General features: G+C 34.5%; 1 protein-coding gene across 1 annotated transcript in view; it reads left to right on the plus strand.

The window, feature by feature from the left end:
• The window catches only part of LMBRD1 (LMBR1 domain containing 1), a 102372-nt gene that overhangs the window by 51351 nt on the left and 34520 nt on the right, over nt 1-16501 (plus strand). Inside the window, exons 8-9 of the mRNA XM_036916252.2 lie at nt 7706-7831; nt 11445-11597. Coding sequence (XP_036772147.1) covers nt 7706-7831; nt 11445-11597 — 279 coding nt within the window. The remainder of the gene's footprint in view (nt 1-7705; nt 7832-11444; nt 11598-16501) is intronic.

The raw sequence follows: 16501 nt of genomic DNA on the forward strand, positions 1-16501 counted from the left end.
AAACAATCTTGAAAATATAATACAAAATAAAAAAGTATAGATAGTGCCTGGCTTACAAGATGGACAAAAATGAGATACCAACAAAGTATTGTCTCTCAATGGTCAAGTGGTAGATGCTGTGAAAAAAAATAAAGCGATGTAAGGGATAGACATTAGTGGAGACTAATTCTACTTTAAAGGTCAGGAATAGCTTTTCTAGCATTTGAACAAAGACTTGAGTGAAGTGAGAGAGCCAGCCATAAGGGAAGAGTAAACACAAAAATCTTGAGGTAGGCACATATATATGCTGAATTCAGGTAATGGCAAGGAGGCATAGACAGTGTGGCTGGAGCTAAGTTAACAAGGGGAAGAGTGGTTGAATTTTGGATGAGAAATAGCCAGAGGCCATGTTATGTAGAGACTTATAAAGCATGGTTAGTATTTTGAATATTATTCTCATTGAGATAAGAAGCCATTGGATGGTTTTAAATGGAAACATTTGACTAACATTGTAACAGTATTATTCTGGTGCTTCTGAATTAAATAAGCAATGGGGGTGATGAGTGGGAGTGGCAAAAATGTGTGAAATTATTAAAACACTGAAAAAGAGCATCCCTGTAGGAACAATATTATTGTAAATATAAGTACTTCAAACTAATATATTTTATATTTTAATTGAAATGGTGAAAGTTACCATTTAAGCAGTCAAACCAAATGTAATAATCATACTGACATAGTTCAAATATCCTTAGAAAAGCATTATTTTTCTAGAAGGCAAAGGGCTGAGCTACAGTGATAAAACAATTAAGAGGACCTTATGATGGGGTTGGAGCTGAGAACCAGACATGGAGGAAGATGCTGACTAGGGAGGGAGGGGCCCACGTAGGGCCTAAGCCTAAGGGAGAGGCTCTAACAGCCCATGGAGATCAAACTACCTAGGTAGGGGCTATATTTTTTCTTTAAGTAGCATAAGCAATAAAATAATGATCCTTGGTGGAGAGGTTGTGGACCCCTGGACCCCTCTTAAGTCCATAGGTGCCTTGAACTACTTTACATCTAAATTTACTCACCACTAAAGGGAGAATAACCTTTAATAAGGTTGTGAGGATTTAGTTGAATAATTCACCAAGTCTTGGAATATTGGCCATTCAATAAATAGTCACTAGTAGCTCAAAGTGTTGAATATTCGGTTTCATTATGTTCAAACTATAGTTCTTACCTCTTTCCAAATTTGTAGTGAAACAAACCAGATGCTAATAGCAGTTAACATCCTAATCAGTAAGAATGTAGGTTATAAAAGAGATGAGTAAGTCAAAGAGGCATTTATAGTTGGATGGTGGTTACTTTGGAGTGTGTGGACAAATAAAACATCATTTAAACAGCACTACCGGATATGCTCAAAATTCAGTGGGAGAATGTTTTGCTACCAAACCAGAGTCTGGCCAGTTTTACTACCTTGTGTGCATAAAGGAGACCCCGTTCAAGGGGATACCATGTCACATATAGCTGAGCAGTGAGTGTGAGTCTTTATGAAAAATCTAGTATCTGCACCCTAGATTCCCCATCTGTAAAAATGGACCAATACTACTTACCTGAACTTTATTAAAAACTAGTTGAAAATCAACTGTTTATAGATGGAAGGTTAATAATAGTAATTATCATATTTGCTTATAGATACTAAGTTTTCTCCTAACTCACTAGGAAAAGCTCAAGATTTGGGCTTTTTATGTGATGGAGTATGGAAGAGGGTATATGGTACACATGCATGGGAAGTAGAAGAGATTTAATTTTAAAGTACCCAACATGGGAAGTTAATAGAGTTCTTTCACTATGAGTGCAAAGAATTGTTCATTAAAGGTAAAAAAAAATCATGTATGTTACAGAACCTGTAACTTTTAGTATTAAGACTGAGAAGTTTTTGTAGTGTGTCAGTTTAGTGTGAATTTCCTAGATATGCATTATTAGTTTAGAAACTAGTTGATTATTTAAATTTTGCCCATCTTATATCCACTTAGTAATTGGACAATTCAACTTTAGGAGAGGAATGTCCAAGTACATTTTAGCTTGCTGTTGTTTTCCGCTTAAATTGAAAGGGAGGGAATCTACTACTTTTTAAATAAAAAAGATAAAACCTCTAGGTACAAATATTTATGTATGTATTTTAATTTTTTGGTGCCACCAAGTGGGGAAATGTTGAATAATAATATTTTCATATGAAATGTATCCTATGGATCACTGAAATGCCTATAGAGGCAGTAACTACTCAACTTTTTATTATATGCACTTACCAGTAAAAAATTAAACCATGTCTTTCAGGCTGTTTTAAAATTTTATATAACATATATGCACATAAATACCTACACACATAGGCCTACCTTGTTTTATGACACTTCGCTTTATTATTATTCGTAGATTCTGCCTTTTTTAACAATTGAAGGTTTGTGGCAACTGTATGCAAAGTGAGTCTTTTGGTGCCATTTTCCCAATGGCATTTGCTCACTTTGTGTATCTGTGTCACATTTTGGGAATTCTCATAATATTTCAAACTTTTTAATTTTTATTATATTTTTTATGTAGATTTGTGGTCAGTGATTACAACTTGCCAAAAGCTCAGGTTGGCATTTTTTAAATAATAAGGTCTTTTTTTAATACTTTAAAATTAAGGCATATGCATTGTTTTTTTGGACATAATGCTGTTCACATTTAGTAGAGTATAGTGTAAAAATAACTTTCACATGCACTGGGAAACAAAAATGTTCATGTGACTCCATTATTGCTGTATTCCCTGGTTCACTGCAGTGCTCTGGAACCAAACCCACAGTATGTTCGAGGTACACCTGCTGCGTGCACGTATAGAATTATGCTTATCTGTATACACTTAATACTGAATATAAACTAATGGATTAAAGAAAAAGTGGTAAATTAAGGATTCAGAAATAGAAATAAACAGAGCAGTAGTTCTCAGTGATCTTTGAAGACAGAAATTCCCCTTTAAAAGTCAAGTTTCTCAGCCTTTCATATGATACTTTTTTTCATTGAGTCTATGCCACTGATTGTAAAATGCATATTTCACATACCACTATTAAGGAAAAAATCCCTGCCCATGCTTTTATCATTTGTAATTTTTATTTTATATTTAGTGAGAGAAGTTTTTCAGACTTAAGTATTTTTAAAAAATCATATCATCCCTCTGGATACATAATAAGGAAAATATAAGCAAGATAAATTGGCAAGGTATTCCTGAAACTTTACCTTTGAAATGTGAATCTTCTGAATTGCTCTTTGGAGCTGCTTATTCATGTCTGTTTTACTATACAGGATTGTCTTTTGTGCAACTAAAAGAATTGGTGGTGCAGCTTTTTTGAGCACTCCATGGGTATCTCTGAGATTGTCTTTGAAACTGATAACATTTCCATTGTGTACATTTAAGCTAAGAAAATAAGACATTATTTTTGTTGTCTTGCCTTGTGAAAGGCAATCCTTTAACATTTACTGAAGTAGTGAAATGGTTGCTACTTTGTACCTCCCTTTTTTAAACTCATAAGCACTTGTCTATTGCTTACTGTTGCTTTGCAAGAAAATATAGAATTATGCTTAGTGTTTCAATGAGTATTTGCTTCACTGTTTGTTCTTTCTCCTAACACATTAACTTCTTGTTTTAATACCAAATCATAGTACTATCTTATAAGACATTTTAAGTGGTAGCTAAACTCAGTAGTTGTGCCAAGAATGCAAATGCATGAAACTCACCCAAAGTAACTAATGTAACCAACGGTGGCCAAATATGTGAATGTGCAGGTAATGACCATTATGTCCTGACTTCTGCCTAGCCAGTGATTACAAGATGCATCCAAATTTCACTAATGTTAAATGTGAGAAAATACATTGTCTTAGAATCAATGAATATTTAAAAATGAACTGTTAATTGAGTACACATGAAATAAATTGTTCATTAGTCGTAACAGCATACGTATTCCTTGAATAACAGGTATTACAAATGTCTTCCAGACATTTATTCAGTGTACAGTCTTGGTGTTGACCCTTTTCAGTAATCCAGGGCTCACAGGTTGGAAACCCATCATCCTAGCCAGACGACGAATATGTAGGTAAAAGAGCTATCCTAAACTGGCAGTGTAAGAAGGTATTAGAAATGCTTGTAGTTTGTGTACATTATTTCAAAACATTTTGGGTTTTAAAACACAGATCGTGATTTATTCTTGGAAGTTGAAACAAAATTGGAGGCAGTTATGGCCCACCTAGAAACATTTAAAATCATCTCTTTAGCCTTGCTGATTCTCTGGTAATTCACTAGAGGGCAGTAGTTAGCAATACAAGTTTTGTGCTTGTGAAGCAGACATTTTTTTCACTTTTTTTTCCAAACAAGTCTAAGGTTCAATTCAAAAGGTTTTTGTTTAAAGATCTTAATCTTTAAAAGTTGTAATGATGAAAGGTTTTCTATAGTAGAATTTATCATAATCTAAATATTATAGTTAAATTTCCTGATAATCATTGAAACTTAAACATGTGGTCCAAAAACAAGCTAAAAGCTAAGGTAACCAAAACAATGACTACTTTCTTTTACTTGTTCTCTTCAGACAACCAAAAATTCACAGAAAGGTGTATTCTGGTCCCATGTTACCACAAAGTATTACCAAGGACATATTTTTATTTTCTAAAATTTTAACATTAAATTATTTAGGAATTCAGTTCTTCTAATAAATAAATTCCATGTAAGGAAATAAGTTTGTATGAATAAAGAGTTCTTTTTAAAAGACTGTTGTTTTAATATTAACTTCTAAGAGAAATTATTTTATTAATGTAATGTTCTTAGAATAAAAGTAGGAGGAAAAAGAATTAAGACCTAGTTCTTACATATCAAAGTGTCTACTGCAATCATTACTGGTCTAGCTAAGAAATCTGTATTTTAAGAAATTTCTGAGTGATCTGATTAGCTCAGTGCGGCAGGTCTAGTGATAAAACAAATGTGCAGACCAATAATGTCGAGGTACAGTGTTTTGTACCATAATTGAGTGTATAAGCAAGGCCTATTTACAAGTCAAGGAAGGGTTTTCAGACATGGTGTAATTAAGGTGAGACCTGGAGGGCCTTGAGATTTGCTAATGAAGTAGGGTGAGAAGGTAGGCATGCCAAGTGAGGGCACTGCATGTACTGAAGTGTGGATGCTGGACAGTATGTGAAGTAATGTAAAATCAGAGTGTTTTAAGAACAGTGAACAACTCAGAGACCTGAGATAAAGTTGGAAGGGATCAGGTCATGAAGGGCTTTGTATGCCAGGAGTAGATAATTCGAGTCTGTTCACAAGACCAGTAATTTTACCTTTCATTGAAAAAATAATAGCAAAACACTGTTTCAAACAACCTTACATGAAATTCTGTTACATAAAAAAATAGATGAACAAAATAGAATTTCTTTCATTAAAGTAGCAGCAGGTCCCTGCATGGGTACCTGCCTTCTTCGTCTCAGTAGTGGCCCTTAAGGCACCTACCTAGAATCCTAGGAGCTACTCCCAGAACACTTTGAAAACTGCCCTTTTTAGTCCTGGAGAATCTTAATGTATGCTAACTAAAGGAATGGCATAATCTGACTTGGGTGTGAGAGAGAGATCATTTTGGAAACACTATAGAAGACAGATTTGTAGAAAATGAGACCAACAGACCAGTCAGGAGCACTTAGATGACCTTGTCTTTGACAGCTGACTATAAATAAGGGCCACATTATTAATGCTCGCTAGAGCAACAGATTCCTTGGGAAATAGTACTGAGTACTGAGGTTAGTGCATTTAGGGACCTCGATCTGTCCAACACAGAGTAACAAGAACGGGTAAAATAAGACTAGTTTGGAGGTGGTTGGGCATAAACTGGGTTCAGCAGAGTATATTTGCCCTGGCTTCTGGTTGTAAAAAGCAACGTGGACTTGTGTTAAAAAATGGTATGTGAGTGTCGAAGCTCAGTAAATAATCATATGTAATACTGTATATTCATCAGAGTCTTATGAAGTGTTATGTTACCTTTTTCCAGTAACGTTTAAAAGATGTGAAACTACTAGAACAACCAAGTAAGTCAAAATGATAATGGAATAGGGAAGTCCTACAAGAAAAGGTTGAAGAAGCTGTGGGATACTTCAGCTCCCACGGGCTTTTTTTCCTGTACATTTTCAGCGTTTTGTGGGTATAAAATTTAATGTAAAACATATTAACTTTAAATATGATACTTCTTTCTTTTTGTATTTTACCAAGGTCATTACAAGTATAAATTTGACAAGAATTGGTTAAAAGAAAATCACTCTACTTCGTCCAAATTATATTTTCTTTTAATACAAACAACCTTTCCCCCACCTCCTCTTCTTTTTTTTTCCCCTTCGGAAGATAGGGAAATTATGAAAATATTAATTTAGGTTTTAGCAATATCTAAAATGCAAGATTTTAAGTTTTTTTCCTTTAAAAATATATAAGGATTTGTATATATTGGGTAATAATCTCAGCTCATTAATTGTGTAGGTAGAACATGGCTATCGAGTTGATTTTACCTGATACAACCAGTTAGTTTCTTTGATTTCCTTCATGTTCTTTGTATCTGACTTAATTAAAAAAAACCCTGAAGTCAGAATTTATACTTTGCTATTTTAATTGTGGTTTAATCAATATTTAATCAGTGTCTGATGGAGACTCAGTGAAGAATATTAACATAACTAAAATTGACATTGAAGATACTTGACCTGATGCTGGGAGTTGACAACCAGGTACCAGATAGCATGAGAAAAAATGGTCATGACCCAGGATATTCTACAGTTCGGGGTTAAGCCCAAGAAGTCGCATTTATCACTCCTGTCCATATACATTGTCTTGAACCCAATCTAATGGCCCCGTGTAACTTAAGGGGAAACTGGCTAAAGTAGTTCAGCTGTGTGCTCACGAGGAAAATGAAAGAAATTTCAATGCATAATTTTCTATCTACTTGAGAATCTGTTGCTACAACCAGAAGTTATAGTTGTCAGTTTGCTTCTAATGATTTTAGGTCAACAGTGGTTTTGAGTAATGGTCTCATGACAATTGAATGGTTACAGTAAAACGTCATCATTTGGAACTGGCTAATACAGAATTGGGTAATATAAAATAATACATTTACTCTTAATGCTGACTAATATTTAAAAATTACTTGTAGAAAAACTTTAAAAACTTAACAAAAAGTTATTTTAAATATTTAGAACTTGTAAATAAACTATATAGATAATTGGTATGCTAATCAGTTAACATGTATATTTAAATACATTTTACTAAGGGTTTACTATATATATATATATATATATATATATATATGCATACTTGGAGAAAATTATTTTTTCACAGAAAATATCTCTCTAAATTGTTCTTATTAATTCACACTGTCTTAAATCCTGAGTAGCCTGAAGCTATAATGTATTATTTAGATACTTATATTAATTTTGCAGCTCGTCCTTTGAGGAATAGATATTACTTATCCTGGGAATAGTTAGTCTTACACATGTAACTATATATACCTGTAAATATGAAACGAGAATTATGAAACAATACAATCATGATTTACTTCCATATTCCATATTCTTTTGTGATTATACCATGTTACAACTGCTTACTCTTTTTGTAATTGTTTTAAAGGACATTTTTACCTGAAAGTTGTGTATAATGTTTTTTAAATGATATTACTAAAGCATGTTTTGTTTCTTTTAGGCCTATGGTATGTCAGCATTACCTTTAAATCTGATAAAAGGTACTAGAAGTGCTGCTTATGAACGCTTAGAAAACACTGAAGATATTGAAGAAGTGGAGCAACACATTCAAACAATTAAATCAAAAGTGAGTGGATATTTTATTATAATTGGGAAGCATAAAAGTACTTTGTCTTTGAGCTGCTTTCTGATACGGCATAAACATTGGTAAACCCAAAATCTTGACACTGAATTTGTTTGCAATATATCCTTAAGGAACCATGTCCATATTTTAAAAATTTGTCTTCTGTGAAATGTAGAATACTGGCAGTTTGAGAATTTCTGTCAGTGTTTTAATAACTAAAAAACAAAAGTTCTGTTTATGCGTGATCAAGATCTTGCTAGTTCCCAGGAATGCTGACTCCATGTGGAACATCAAATTTTACTGAATCACTTAAGTTCAAGTTCATATGCTAGTTGAATAAGTTAAAGATTACATGTAACCACTTGCCAATTAAATGTACTTTTAAAAATATAAGGTTTTTATCCTCTATCACCTTCAAGTAACAGATAAATCTTATTAAAAAACAATGGAAAACAGAAAATTTTCTGAATTATTTTACTAAATTAGCATAATCCTGATACACAAAACAGGTTGTAATAGTACACAAAAAAAACCCATATAAATAGGTCTCTCTTATGAAAGTAGAAGCAAATATTTTAATATAAATAAAAACATTAGCAATTCAAAACCTATGCTATAATAAGATAATATTTCATACTTCAGAGTTGGTTTATTCCAGAAATGCAAAGATGATACTTAACAAAATATATTAAAGTGGTTTAATATATTGAAAATAAATGAGAAATATAAAGATCTTAACAGATGCCAAAGGGTATCTGGTGAAAGTCAATTTGTAGTTATGGTTTAGAAAAGAAGTCTTACCAAATTAGAGGAGAAGAAACTATTTAGCTAAGAAAGCCTATAATGAGCATCATACTTAGTGGTGCATGAAACACACTCACACTCACTGAAGTTAGATATAGGACAGTCATGTCGGTATCATTATTGCTCTTTAGCCTATTCCTGGAGGTCCTGGTTAGGTAAAAGAATGTCAGAATCTTCCTGGGAAAATTATAAAATTTATTGAAATACGTAATAGGAAGACTACAAAAAAATGGAGAATTTCATCAGTTCCTACCTGAGGAGATTTAATATTAAAGAGATGACAGTTTTTCATAAGTTTAGGTAGAAAGTCAATACAGTATGTAAAAGACAAAAAATGAAATTTTCATCAGCCTCCTACCATATAATAAAACAGATCCTGAATGCAAATGAAATACAAAATTTATAAAATGTTTGGGAAAAGGGAAAGTAAAATTTTATCTTGGTGTATAGACCTTTCTAAACAAGACACAAAACCCAAGTGCTAATTAAGAAATTGGTGAGTTTTAAATTTTTATATTTGAAAATTTATGTACCAAAAACAAAAGGGAACCAAAAAAGGATGTTACAGAACTAACATGTATATATGGGAGGAAGTAACCTGCAGTACAGGAGATAAATAAAGAGCATCTTCAAGTCAGTAAGAAAAAAGGGCAGGTATTACATAGATAGTGAATGAAAGAGCCAGGTGGACGGTTTACAGAAGAAAACTGTTCAGTGAAAAAAATGAAATGATGCTTCAGCTGATCAAGAATAAGTAGATTGACCAAGCCATCCAGCGTGCTTGGGGCCTGAATCAGTTGGACTATTCAGTCCCAATTTTGGCTCTACAGCTTATGCACGTAACATCTGTGGCTCTTACTTTCCTTACCTAATAAGTAGATATAATACTATTGCCAAATTCAAACTTATATTCTGAGGACTTAAGGAGAATAAATGTAAAAGTACAGATCAGTTTAGGCACAAGAAATGTGCTCAAGAAGTGTTAGCTATTGTGGACAACAAAAGCTATATTTGCAAATATGTGGACACGTGACCTGCTTCACGGTGATAACCATAGGTAAGGGACGTGACAATCAAGGACAGTGTGAAGGCAAGCTTTCACAGTTTACTTTTTTTAAACAAAAGATATGTGTTTATGTACTTCATAACTGCATTTTTTTTTTCAAATGAGATAATTGGTGACAGCTGGGTTTCTATCCTAGGATTTGTTTTTCTGACAAAAATTCTTCTTATACTGGTTTGGTCGATTGGCAAAATTCATCCTTCACTCCACTGAAACAAACATTCACCAAATAAGCAGACAAGTTGAGTTTATTTCAATGGACTGTTTCATCAGCTTACTACATTTTTTTCCAAACAAGTGAAGGCCAGCAGTGAAATAAAACTACCTCATTGTTGATATCCTTTTGATGTTAGATGCACTTTTGAGAAAAATTGTATGTTTCAGATATGAAATACTGAACCCTTCTCACACCACACACTTGAGGTATTATTTCTCCGTCCTCAGAAAATACCTTTCTATAAGATTTCGTTTTTCTGGGATACATTTTGATAATACTCAGTGTACTTGATTTTAGTGATAGATAACATAGTCTAACCTATGCAAAGTATGGTCTTGGGACAGTATCATCAGCATCCCCTGGCAAGTTAGTAGAAATTCTAGGTCCCACTCACCACCTATTGAATCATGTTCTCTTGGGGTAGGGTCTAGAAGTCTGTGTTTAAAACTTTTCTGGTGGTTGTTATACATGATAAAGCTTGAGAAGCAATGTGGTAAGGTATGCAAGAGGATGGCTAGTTCTAGAAGAGCATGGCGATAATGTTACATAAAGAGCTGGTTATGATTGTAAATCTCTTTTTTAAAGGGTATTGAAATATTGTTTTTATTATATCTGTGATTTCAGGTTGAGGCTGCATGAGAATATGCTGGAGAGCGTTATGTGTGTATCTTTTAAGAACCTGCTTAAACTTGGATAAGGAGATAGACAACATTCTAATAGCTTATCTATTTACATCTTAAAAAATGTCCTGTATAAATATTTTTCTTGTTCCTTTCAGTAAAAGCAAACCAATCTACATTTCACCTTTTCTATATTTAGCAGTTGTCTTGTTGTAGTTGATTACTGTGCCGCATGAAGACACTTAGGGGCAGGGGACTTCTAGTGGGAAAGTGTATTTGTGAGAGACCATGAGAAAAGTACTGTGATACAGTAAGTATCACATAAAAATAGATGGGAATTACCTGTCACATAGATTCGCCAAAGAAAATATCACTCACAGATGTCCTTGGAGAAAAAGAAAATGTCAGTTCTTAGCAATTGTTTTAAAAACCTCTGTGTACCAAAAACTAGTGTTGCATCCGTGCTGGTATTTGAGTCAGAGGCTGAGAAGCATCAGTTCACATGTACCAAGATAGTCACTTGACCAAAGGGAGAGTTGAGGTCAGACCAAATAAATATATTAAGATAGGGATAGGAGGAGCTTGGAAATGAGGAAAAATAACTGGACAAAAGTGTGTATACCCCATAAAAAAAGGTTTTTAAAGATACCTCCATATAACTTTACCATGTATTTGGAAAATAAGAATCAAGAGGAAGTTAAGTATTAAATGTACACACATCCATATTTTGATGCTGACCTTGGTTCAGAGTGTGTACTGTCACATAGAAATTACCAGTTTTTTTTTTTTTCAATCTGTGAATTTGCCTGAGTATCCAACCTAAAAAAGTTTTTCTTGGCTTATCTGCTAAATCTGATGGTACTTTATTGAGACTTTAATGATAACTGTTTTGTTTTGTTGTGTTATTTGTAGAGCAAAGATGGTCGACCTTTGCCAGCAAGAGATAAACGTGCCCTAAAACAACTTGAGGAAAGGTTACGAACACTTAAGAAAAGAGAGAGGCACTTAGAAGTCATTGAAAACAGCTGGTGGACAAAATTTTGTGGCGCTCTCCGTCCCCTAAAGGTAAATGGAGTTTTAAGAAATTGTGCTGTCCCTCTACTCTAAAATTTATAGAGTACCTTTCAGAAAGATTGAGTTCTTTTGAAGTTACAGAATGGTACCTAAGAGCATGGGTTTTGGAGTTAAAATAATCTGGTTTTGAATCACAACTCTGTCATTTGGTAGTTCGGTCAAAGTACATAGCCTCTCTGAATTTCATTTACTCGTGCAATGCAAGTATTAACAACAGAGGTGTTGGACATTTACATTTGAATATAGATAAGTAATGTAGTGTGCTGCTAACATATTTTGTAGGTTTGTACTTTTCTATAAATAGGAGATCTGGGACCCATATTAGAACTTCAGAGCCCTAACTGAAAGTAATAGATTTTGCTTCATTGCTAGGTGATATGTTTCTGAAAGTATGTAAAATGGTATTATTTAAGATAGAAAACCATTAACTTCTTTTATTTGGAAACCATTATTTGCCAGCTTTGAGTTATTTGGACAGTGATAGCAAACTTAAGAACCTAGATAAATTAGGGCCACCATAAAATGATTATAAATCTAAAAATTAGCAAGAACTGCCGGCCACAGATTTCCATATGTGCCCTTTATGTATCTGGCATTTCAAACAGTAGTGTTTTATGTACAGTGGTATGCAAATTGCAGTTTAGCAAGTGCAGTGAATAGATTGATTTGAGGAAAGTTAGGCAAGGTGAAACTAGAAAGTAGGTTTTGACTAAGTTTAGAAAACTTTTTGAGAGCCCCGTGGAAGATACATGGGATTGGGTTCTGAAGCTGTTTTGTCTCCAAATGCTTATTCTAAAAGGCTCCTCTTTTGAAAGAGTTCTTCAAAAATATATCATAATCAGTTAGATCTACCATGTATCACTTTTTAAAGCCTGTTGTTAGAATCAATATTTTAAAAGAGACTCATCCCAGTCTTTTTTTCTCAAGGTGATTGTCTCATTGCACCAAAAAGTATGATGAGACACCCCCCCCACCTCTTCTTAATTCCAAAATTATTCATGTAGCTCCTATATAAATATTACCTTCTTTTAAACAAGCTCTGTCCAATTCACTGAACCTAGGTTTAGAGGACATTTTAAATATACTTTACTAAGTATGCATATGGATTTTGCTAAATACAGATACATAACTATAGATCCACATCACTCCAAAAGCTGCTGTAGGTCTTCCCCTGCCCTGTGAACTCAGACCCCGGGCAGCCACTGACGTCCTCCCGTCATTGCAGTTATTTATATAGCTGTAATTTTATATAAATGGAATCATAGTGTATAATCTTTCTTCTGGCTTCTTTGGCTCAACAGTGATTTGGGGAGTCATCCATGTTATTGCATTAATTATTCAGTGCTTCATTTTTGTTTTATTGCTGAGTAGCATTCTGATGTATGTCTGTATCACAATTTGTTTATCCACTTACTCCCTGTCAGTGGAGATTCGAGTTATTTTCACTTTGAGACTGTTAGGAATAAGGCTGATGTGAACATTTGTGTAGATGTGTGTTTTCTTTTCATTTGTTTTTCTTGTATGAATACCTAGCAGTAGAATTGCTAGGTCTAATGTTTAATATATGTATAACTTCATAAGAAATTGCTGAAGTATTTTCCAAAGTGGTGGTTGTACCATTTTGCATTTCGACAGCACTGTCGGATCTCCAGTCGCTTCATATCCTGTCCACTCTTCTCTGGTAACTGTGTGTAATATTCCAGTGGGTATGTAATCATGTCTTATGGTTTTGATTTGCATCTCTTGGGTTAACTGATGGTACTGGTATCTTTTTTTTTTCTTATTGGCTATTTTATATCTTCTCTGAAATGCCTGTTGAAATCTTTTGACCATTTTTACAATTAGGTTTTTGTTTTTTGAGTGAGTTACAAGAATTCTTTATATATCCTGGATCAAGTACTGTGTCAGATATATTGTGAATGTTGTTTCCTACTGTAAGACTTGCCTTTATGATTTCTTAACACTGTCAAAGACAAGTTTCTTGAATTTTTATAGCAAACATTTTCTGTGTTTTCTTCTAGAAGTTTTTTTTTTTAAATAATTATTTTTTATTGAAGGGTAGTTGACACACAGTATTACATTACATGAGTTTCAAGTGTACAACACAGTGGTAGAACATTTATATACATAATTCTAGGTTCCAGCTATCACCCTACCAGGCTGTTACAATATCTTGACTATATTCCTTATGCTATACATTACATCCCGGTTACTTATTTATTTTACCATTGGAAGTCTGTCCTTTTTTTTTTTTTTTTTTTTTTTTTGTGAGGGCATCTCTCATATTTATTGATCAAATGGTTGTTAACGACAATAAAATTCTGTATAGGGGAGTCAATGCTCAATGCACAATCATTAATCCACCCCAAGCCTAATTTTTGTCAGTCTCCAATCTTCTGAGGCATAACAAACAAGTTTTTACATGTAGAACAAATTCTTACATAATGAATAAGTTACATAGTGAACAGTACAAGGGCAGTCATCACAGAAACTTTCGGTTTTGCTCATGCATTATGAACTATACACAGTCAGTTCAAATATGAATACTCATTTCGTTTTTATACTTGATTTATATGTGGATACCACATTTCTCTCTTTATTATTATTATTTTTAATAAAATGCTGAAGTGGTAGGTAGATACAAGATAAAGGTAGAAAACATAGTTTAGTGTTGTAAGAGAGCACATGTAGATGATCAGGTGTGTGCCTGTAGACTATGTGTTAATCCAAGCTAGACAAGGGCAATAAAACATCCACGTATGCAGAAGATTTCTCTCAGAACGGGGGGGTGAGGTTCTAAGCCTCACCTCTGTTGATCCCCAATTTCTCACCTGATGGCCCCCCTGCGACTGTGCCTGTCTTAGGTTGTTCCTCCCTTGAGGAATCTTACCCGTCTCTGGCTAACCAGTCATCTTCCGGGGCCATACAGGGAAATGTGAAGTTGGTAAGTGAGAGAGAAGCCTTATTGTTTGAAAAAGTTAGCTTTTTACTTCTTTGCATATTTATGCCCTGTGGCTTCTATGCCCAGCATTTGTCTTGAGGTATCTTTACCACTTGGAAGAATTATGATACTCGGTAAATTTGATATGAGGCACGAATTCTATTTAAGGGTTGTAATTAGGAAGGAAGAAGAAAAGCTATAGAAGTAGCAGGCGGAAGAAAACATGGGAAGATTGATTATTTCTTTGACATATCTTCTTGTAGAGTAACTTCAGCATGTATAGGTTTTAAGCTACTACTTAAATTGCACACACACATTAACATAATAGGAGTATAGTTACATAACCAAAGCATATCTGTAATTACCAGCCATCTCCAGTGAAACCAAGAAAACCAGTTAGGCACCTTAGGCATTTGTGAAAACTTATCTATGATATGGTGGATATTGTCCAACTGAACTAGAACAGTCTGAGAGAAATCAGACAAATTAAAACAACCCATTCCTGGGGACTGTTCACATGCCATATGTTCTTTTAACAGTAAATAGTTTTTAGTTGTAAGACTTTGGAGCGCTACAATTTGCACTTCTCCAAATTCTTGGTTGAGTTCCAACAGTATAGATCCAGTCCAATTTTGTAGTTTTACTGTATGCACAGGCCAGCTTAGATATCTCCTTCCTCATTCCCATGGCAAGTCCAGGAACTGGTGGGATGAGTGCATCTACAGCTGTAGCAGTGCGTGGATCTTTGTTGGGGTTTTTTGATGATCATCTTCTGGCATGAGTCTTCCAGAGAGTGCAGATGTTGGAAGTTCTTTTTCATATCGTATCTTAGTTCATTTTCGGGGTAGCCCAATTAGGCTTTGATCCTCTGTATAAACACAAACAGACCCTTTGCCTACACTTTTATATGCCCTTTATACCCTTGTGTAGAACTCGTTGGAGGTTACCACACAGGAAATGCCCTTTTTTTTTTTTTTTTTTGCTATCACTAATCTACACTTACATGACGAATATTATGTTTACTAGGCTCTCCCCTATACCAGGTCTCCCCTATAAACCCCTTTACAGTCACTGTCCATCAGCATAGCAAAATGTTGTAGAATCACTACTTGCCTTCTCTGTGTTGTACAGCCCTCCCTTTTCTCCTACCCCCCCATGTATGTTAATCTTAATATCCCCCTACTTCTCCCCCCCTTATCCCTCCCTACCCACCCATCCTCCCCAGTCCCTTTCCCTTTGGTACCTGTTAGTCCATTCTTGAGTTCTGTGATTCTGCTGCTGTTTTGTTCCTTCAGTTTTTCCTTTGTTCTTATATTCCACAGATAAGTGAAATCATTTGGTATTTCTCTTTCTCCGCTTGGCTTGTTTCACTGAGCATAATACCCTCCAGCTCCATCCATGTTGCTGCAAATGATTGGATTTGCCCTTTTCTTATGGCTGAGTAGTATTCCATTGTGTATATGTACCACATCTTCTTTATCCATTCATCTATCGATGGACATTTAGGTTGCTTCCAATTCTTGGCTATTGTAAATAGTGCTGCAATAAACATAGGGGTGCACTGATCTTTCTCATACTTGATTGCTGCATTCTTAGGGTAAATTCCTAGGAGTGCAATTCCTGGGTCAAATGGTAAGTCTGTTTTGAGCATTTTGATGTACCTCCATACTGCTTTCCACAATGGTTGAACTAACTTACATTCCCACCAGCAGTGTAGGAGGGTTCCCCTTTCTCCACAGCCTCGCCAACATTTGTTGTTGTTTGTCTTTTGGATGGCAGCCATCCTTACTGGTGTGAGGTGATACCTCATTGTAGTTTTAATTTGCATTTCTCTGATAATTAGCGATGTGGAGCATCTTTTCATGTGTCTGTTGGCCATCTGTATTTCTTTTTTGGAGAACTGTCTGTTCAGTTCCTCTGCCCATTTTTAATTGGGTTATTTGTTTTTTGTTTG

This window comes from Manis pentadactyla, chromosome 16, assembly GCF_030020395.1.
Source record: "Manis pentadactyla isolate mManPen7 chromosome 16, mManPen7.hap1, whole genome shotgun sequence".
Lineage (NCBI taxonomy): Eukaryota > Metazoa > Chordata > Mammalia > Pholidota > Manidae > Manis > Manis pentadactyla.